The sequence below is a fragment of the Lepisosteus platostomus genome, chromosome 28 (genome assembly GCF_059453375.1).
Source record: "Lepisosteus platostomus isolate fLepPlt1 chromosome 28, fLepPlt1.hap1, whole genome shotgun sequence".
In the NCBI taxonomy this organism is placed as follows: domain Eukaryota; kingdom Metazoa; phylum Chordata; class Actinopteri; order Semionotiformes; family Lepisosteidae; genus Lepisosteus; species Lepisosteus platostomus.
The window spans coordinates 9,469,159-9,476,120 of record NC_142638.1 but is presented as its reverse complement, the minus strand read 5'-3'; the positions used below and the strand labels follow the sequence as shown (position 1 = coordinate 9,476,120).

The window sequence follows — 6,962 nt, the reverse complement described above, 5'->3', positions numbered from 1 at the left end:
TTTTTTTTTTAAAATCTCGTCTTTTACGCGGCTGCACGATGCACACGCCGGGGGAATCACGACACGGTTTCTCTCTCTCCCTCTCAGACAGACACACACACACACAACTGCGGTTTCAATTTGTAAGCTCAATCCTCCTCCTCCTCCTCTCTCTACCCAGAACCGCCGGCAGGGAGCCGGAAGTGCCTCGCCGCCGTGGGTGGGTCACGTGCGCTTCAGCCAAACACTGGCTCGCTTCTGCCAGGGATGCAGAAGGCGGGCGAGAGTGAGGCACTGATTTCTCCCTGGTACAGGCCTGTCCACCCTGAAGATGTCCGTCTTCACACATCCTTGTGACCGTGGTGTGGTGCTTCCAGGGGAGGTGGTCTGTGAGGAAATGTGTCTCACATAACGGTGTGGGATGCGTAGGAAAAAACAAACCGCGAGAATCAGGGGGAAAGTCTGCGTGAAATAATTATTTACATAGCGCACAAGAGTCCCCTTTTCCATGGCGCAGTCGTGTATTCTCGCAGCGGCAGGTCTTGTTTTTGATGTGTTTCCCCCCGGTTGCTGTTTTTCATTTGATATGCAAGGAAGCCATTTGGTTGAACATCTTCAACCAGCGCCGCGAAGGCACACGCCCGGCCGTCCCCCTTCTGTGAGAGCAGCAAGGCCCCTTCTCTTCAGGAATACCGTTTCAATCGCGGACAGCGTCGCCGAGGAGAGTTTTCCGAGATTCCGCGAGCATTATTTATTGATGGATCGGTGAATTGAAAATAGAAATCCCGCCCCTCGATGATTTAAAAGAGTACGCCGTCAGAGAGGCACGGAATGACCCGACTTTTTTGTTTTGTATCAATGCCAGTTTGCAGCTTTCACATTGTTGCACATTTATTTTCCAGATAAAACATGATTACAAATAACAATAAAAAAGAAACGAAATTTCAACAGACGGGACGAAAAGAACTAAGAACAAACATCCTATGCAATATTCTATAGAATACAGATAGTCTAGCATTCAAGTAGCTGACGTTTTAGATTTTGGAGAATCGAAAGTAGTTTTTTTCGCTAAACCTCTCAAATACAAGCTGCGAATCCTCCGCTCCTTACATCGCCTGCTTGCGGAGTCATCTCCAGAGAGGGCCCGGAGCTGCGTTCAGGATCTCGCCCCGGCGCATTCACCGGAGCGCCTGCTTTGTGCAAGCTTTAAAACGCCTTACACGCCCACGCGAGGTTTTTTTTTCTCCCTCAGCTTTCCTAATGCCTGCAGAACAATTCAATGGCTAAAAGCACGACATTTTGGGCCCACGCATTTAAATCTCAGAGAAACAGAACAGAGCGAAAGCATTTCTAATCTCATTTTAAAGCCGTGCTAGAAAACCTAACAGTTGCGCCAGGCACCGGTTGTACAGTAACATTTTTTAAACGTGGTGGATTCGAATTTTTTTAAAATAATAATAATAATAATAATAATAATAATAATAATAGCTGTAGCTCCAAAGGAAGGGCCTCTTTTGTTGTGCTGGGAAGGAAAAGGCAGATTCTTGAGGCCAGTTTGAATTCTGGCTGTCAAGCCCTTTGCTGGGAGAAAGATTGATCACTCCTCACTATTTCGGCACGCCGTTTCTAAAAATACCCTTTCCTTTACATTTCGTTTAAAAAAAAAAACTAGTATCACAATGCCTAATGCGGTTTAAAAAAAAAAGGAAGACTTGTGTATATTTGTCCATGAAGTTTTGCCTGGCACATTTTAGCAACACAATCGAATTGAAATAAAAAAGGGAGATGCTCTCTTGTTCCTGCGACCTCCCAATGAACCCTAGGTGTTCCAGATACTGGAAATAAACACCCCGTTTTAGAAAGCCAAACGTTTCTCGACCACCGGGGCCGTGTTGCGAGACAGCACGTTTACTTCTCTGTTCTCTATGGTTGTCAGCGGCCGCTAAAAATGTATGCCGCTGCATATAACTCGGGTGAATTAAGAACAAGACTGATCTTGAAAAGCCACTTACATTAGCCTGGGTCTCGCCGTATGATCCCACTGCTCGGTTCCCTTTATGAAAAAAAAGTGTGTAATGGTACCTCTCATCCCGACAGAGAGTGTTGCTGCCCATGCACAGTGTATGTGTGGTGTGTGTAAAAGAGAATATTCTCATTTTAAGCAGAGGGAACGTCAGGTTTCTAACCTGAAAGCCACTGTCTCGGTGCCCACAAGAGGAAGTTCTTTTAACTTCGTTTTGCCCTGTCTGTTGGTCTTGTCAGAACCTTAAAGATTAATGACCTTTGCTCATCACAATGCCCAAGGTTCGCCAGCCTGCGAACGTCTTAATCGCCCCAATTACAGTATACAACACATCTCACCGTCACCCCCACAGTCTGGCGTGGGACTCCCCACAACACTGACGCCCCGAAAACTCTCCTGCGAGAGTCAGGTGCAGACCCGAGATTTTTTATTATGATGATGATGATGAGGCGTCGGAAATGCAACTCCCTAGCAAGTGAAACAAAACCAGGCTCCTGTGTTTTTGGATCAATTGGAGAAAATCATGCTCTCTTTTTTCCTGCAGGCCCCGAATTTGTAATTGGTCGTTTTGGATCACGTGACGAGGAATTGGTCGCATTTTCGCCCTCGTCTCCACAGTTTAGCAGCCCCAGGTCCCCATACGACAGTAATATCACCAATATACACAATTATTAAAGCCCGCAAAATATCGCAGAGCGGGACCCTCGTTATTACGCGTTTTTTTTTATTTTATTTTTATTATTTGAAGACACCAGCCTTGCTTTCCGACCAGGAGAAGCTATGAATTTTGAATTTGAGAGGGAGATTGGGTTCATAAACAGCCAGCCTTCCCTCGCAGAGTGCCTGACGTCTTTTCCCGCTGTCCTGGAGTCATTTCAAACTCCATCAATCAAGGAGTCGACATTAATTCCTCCTCCGTTCGAGCACACAATCCCCAGCCTCAATCCCTGCACCGGCAGCCAGGCGCGACCCAGGAGCCAGAAAAGAGCTGCAAATGGCCTCTCGCTCCGCACCCCAGCGCCGCAAAGCCCAGCTGCTCCGGCGACCGCGGGGCCGGCGGCGGCCGAGTTCCCGTGGATGAAGGAGAAGAAGTCGTCGAAGAAGAGCCAGCATCTCGGGGCTGCCGCCGCCGCCGCCGCCTCCTCCTCCTCCTCCTCGCCCTCGCCCTCCGCGTTCGCGGCAGCGGGGCTGGACTCGCCGGCAGGTCGGTGCCAGAATTAAAGCTGTCAGCTTTGCTGTTATTTGTAAGAAAAGAGAAAAAAAAGCCGCAGACCGTGAAGGTTTCTAGCACTTTAATTCGGAGAGACTGCACGAAAGGATTTGCCTCGGTGACAACACTAGCTCTTTCCCTGCTAGGAGATATAAATATAGCGTGCGAGACGCAGTTTGTACTTTTCACACGGTGACACGGTGCCACCGGCTCCGAATGACAACGAAATAAGACATTTCTGTGCATTTTTTTCCCCCAAGACGCTTTTGTTTGCCTGACCAAATGAGCAGAGAGAAGGAGGGTATTTCATGGGTGGTGTAACCCAGTGTAACCCAGGCAGGCATTCCCTCTGTGTGAGGGCAAAATCGGTCCCTTTTAGTTTAGGTTGTTTTTTTTCCCCCGTTGCATTTATTTAGAAAATCAGTCGTTCGATATGTTTACTGAACACCCTTTTGAACTGTGATGGCTCATTCAAAGAAAATCTAGCGACAAGGGTCATTATTTTATTTTTCGTGGGGAACTGCACAATGCATTGACACAAGCAGATATGTGGACGCGAAGTCATGTTTCGATGTACCTGAAAAGAAGCCGACAAAACTGTTGTCTTCAAAAAAAAAAAACGAATCCCTCTCGGTTATATTCATCTCTCAATCCGTTACACTGATACAATCTCGGAATTTGATGGTCTCCAAGTGTCTTAAAGGAAACAAAAAACACACACACAACCTCTGAAGAGGAAGAAAGAGCTCTGGGCACAACTGAAATTTGGCTACAGAAAGGACGTTTGCGTTTCTAAATCATTTCTCTTTATTTTTTGGAAGAGGTGTGTGCATCGGACTTCCTATGCACACATTCCTGTATAATTACATAACGGAGCACAGGGACAGATTGATGAATCGTTTTATGATTTGTTGGAGAATGCTTTCTAGTTACTTATTTTAATGACAGCTAAACAGCACATTTTTTCCATGTCTGATTCTGTGGTTATTTCGACAGCTGGATGTTTTATTCTTTTTTTTTCTTCCGTTTTTTTTGTTTCTTTGCAGAGTCTCAGAGCGGGCTGGAGTCCGGCGGCGGGTCCCGCCGGCTGCGGACCGCTTACACCAACACCCAGCTGCTGGAGCTGGAGAAGGAATTTCACTTCAACAAATACCTCTGCCGGCCCCGCCGGGTGGAAATCGCCGCCCTGTTGGATCTAACGGAGCGCCAGGTCAAAGTGTGGTTCCAGAACCGCAGGATGAAGCACAAACGGCAAACCACGCACCACAGGGAGGGCCAGGATGGAGACCCGGGCGGGTTCGAGTCCGCGGAGGGCGCGGAGCCGGCCTCTCCCTTAGCCGGCCAGCCCCTGGACGTTTCGGGCTCGGCCGCGCCCGAGAGCGAAACGCGCGAACCGTCTTCCTCCTACGCCAGCGGCCAGGACGGCGAGCGGCCCTCCCCTGAGGAGGAGCAGCAGCAGGGCCGCCGCCAGGACCTCGCACCGGGCCCTGACAAAGCTGTCAGGTCGCCTGAGCTCCCCGCGCCCACTCACGATAACCCCACAACAATGAGCCAGGGCCGCGCATCTGGCCCGGATAATGCGTTTCCCGAGCCGCAGGACGCTGCCTCCCTCGCCGAGCTCAATTTCTTCTCCCCCGACTCCTGCCTACAGATCTCCGATGCTTTATCGCCGAGTTTGCGGAGCTCGCTCGACAGTCCGGTGGATTTTTCCGAAGAGGATTTCGACTTCTTCACGAGCACCCTCTGTACCATCGACTTACAGCACTTTCAGTTTTAGGACAGAAAGGAGCAGAGAAGCGACTTTCGTTCTCGAAATTGTAGACTCTCGTAGTCGCCTCAGCTGCAGGAGCTCACCCATATTTCACCCCTAGAACACAGACTTTCATTATCCGGGTTTCCAGTGTAAAACGAACTCGTACGTTATTTAAATGGGATAGAGACTCTACAAATATTCGGTTTCTTACAAGTCCAATCATGTTTTGACTTTCTTGGAAGTCTCTTTTTCCGAACTTCAGGTATTTAATTTTTTATTTTATTTTGCATTTTATTTTATTTTTTTTAATTTATATTTATTGGCGTTAGAGGAAGGAGTCGCGAACAGTGTAGCCTACTCAATCGATAAACTCTCAGGAAATAAAAAAAATGTGACTGGATAGCGAGCTGCTTTTAGAAATTCTCTCGAAAAGGGTATTGTCCCTCTTTCTGGGTTTTAGAACTAGTTTATTTATTGAGATTCTTTAATAGTAAAATGCAAATTATTTATTGTACATTATTTTCATAGATGAAATAAAACCTTTATAAGCTTGATGAAAGTGTGTGTTTGCATTGTGTAAAAATATTTAGGGTTTGAAGTCCCCGGTGAGCTAAAAGCATTTCACATTAAGTTAGAACATGATTCCAAAAAATAAATTCTGTGAAATTTTTTAAGGATTTTCGCACAGCAATATTTTGGTTAATTTTTTATTTTTTTTTAGATTGGCATACTAATAATTTCTTGCTCAAATTAGAACAATCCAATTAGACTTCTATTCACCAAAATACAGCGAACATTTTGATAACGATGGAAAGTCAGAATAGCTGGTCTGCGTTGTTTCATTAATGTATTTGTTTTGTGTAGAATGTGCAGAATCGGAGCTTGTTTCTATTATTATTATTATTATTATTATTATTATTATTATTATTATTATTATTATTATTATTTAGAAACGTCAGTAGTTTTCTCCACCAAGTCATGAATAACTAACAAAAAAGCTTAGATTCAATCATTCATCGTTAGGATTATGTTTTATTGTATGAAATGGTTAAACTTTATGAATTATTTCGAATTTCTACAATGCCAAGCAGCACCACTAATATATTCCAAAAATAAAGTAGAAAAATAAATTGAAATTCAAATGAAACGAAATTCAATTGAAAGAAACCAGGAAAAAAAATGCAACGCTGGTCTACGAATTTCTAGGAACTTCGGGGTGTAGAGCTGAGCTCTAGTTTTTGAACAAAGCCCCCCGTCCGGATTTGTGATGCACTTTGTGCAGGGACACACACGTGCCGTGCTAAAAAAAACGCTTTCTTCAGACACGCAATTTTAAAACGAAAAACTCATATATCAGGCAAGTTTGTGAATGAAGAGGGGGGTGGGGGGGGTTCACCGTAGGACTCATTCGCCGTGACACGAAGAATAAATCACACGACGCCTCCGCGAAGTCGCCAGTGTCTACCTGGTACGACAGACCCTGGAAGGCGTTCAAGTCAGTTTAATAGTGAAGCGCCGCGACACGCTGGGCGCAGGCCGTCCTGTACTAAAATGGCGCTGAGGCCACAATGGTCTGTGGACTCTACAGGAACAATAAAGAGGGCAGCCATGATATATCGAGATGTTCGCCTCAGCGCTAACGGCAGTCCACAAAGAAGCCCCATATCATTATTATTATTATTATTATTATTATTATTATTATTATTATTATTATTATTATTATTATTATTATTATCTGCAGGTGTCGTATAGTGGAACAAATTGCTTTATATATGCTAAACGTATTTGTTTTTCTCTGTATGCAAAACCTTAGATGATGAAAAAATAACCACGCAAGCATAACACAAAAAAATATTACGTTTTAATTGTCACTTGCTCGAATGAAGTAATGCGTCATTGCAAAGCATTTATTAACGAAATGTTTCGCCGCTGTTATCCTTTGCTTATCGCTGTTCCCATGTGCCAGGCTCGGATGATGACAGATTACATTGAGATAT

At 45.1% G+C, this 6,962-nt stretch overlaps 1 protein-coding gene and 1 long non-coding RNA gene across 2 annotated transcripts; one reads left to right on the top strand and one right to left on the bottom strand.

The window, feature by feature from the left end:
• Positions 1-1,440: 1,440 nt before the first annotated feature.
• On the bottom strand, positions 1,441-4,502 carry LOC148638809 (uncharacterized). The gene is made up of 2 exons (XR_015930959.1): positions 4,366-4,502; positions 1,441-3,237 (listed from the first exon to the last, which is right to left on the bottom strand). It is a non-coding gene; the product is annotated as an uncharacterized LOC148638809 (long non-coding RNA).
• hoxb2a (homeobox B2a) lies at positions 2,783-5,524 on the top strand. Its single transcript, XM_088622930.1, has 2 exons — positions 2,783-3,206; positions 4,259-5,524. The coding sequence occupies exons 1-2, from the start codon at positions 2,783-2,785 to the stop codon at positions 4,987-4,989; spliced, it is 1,155 nt and encodes a 384-aa protein (XP_088479056.1). The 3' UTR covers positions 4,990-5,524.
• The last annotated feature ends 1,438 nt before the right edge of the window (positions 5,525-6,962 follow it).

Bases quoted from the DNA above. Each gene is read 5' to 3' on its own strand.
- hoxb2a (XM_088622930.1), top strand. From the start codon at position 2,783: ATGAATTTTGAATTTGAGAGGGAGATTGGGTTCATAAACAGCCAGCCT. The intron at 3,207-4,258 runs GTCGGTGCCAGA...GTTTCTTTGCAG, and splicing joins GGGGCTGGACTCGCCGGCAG to AGTCTCAGAGCGGGCTGGAG.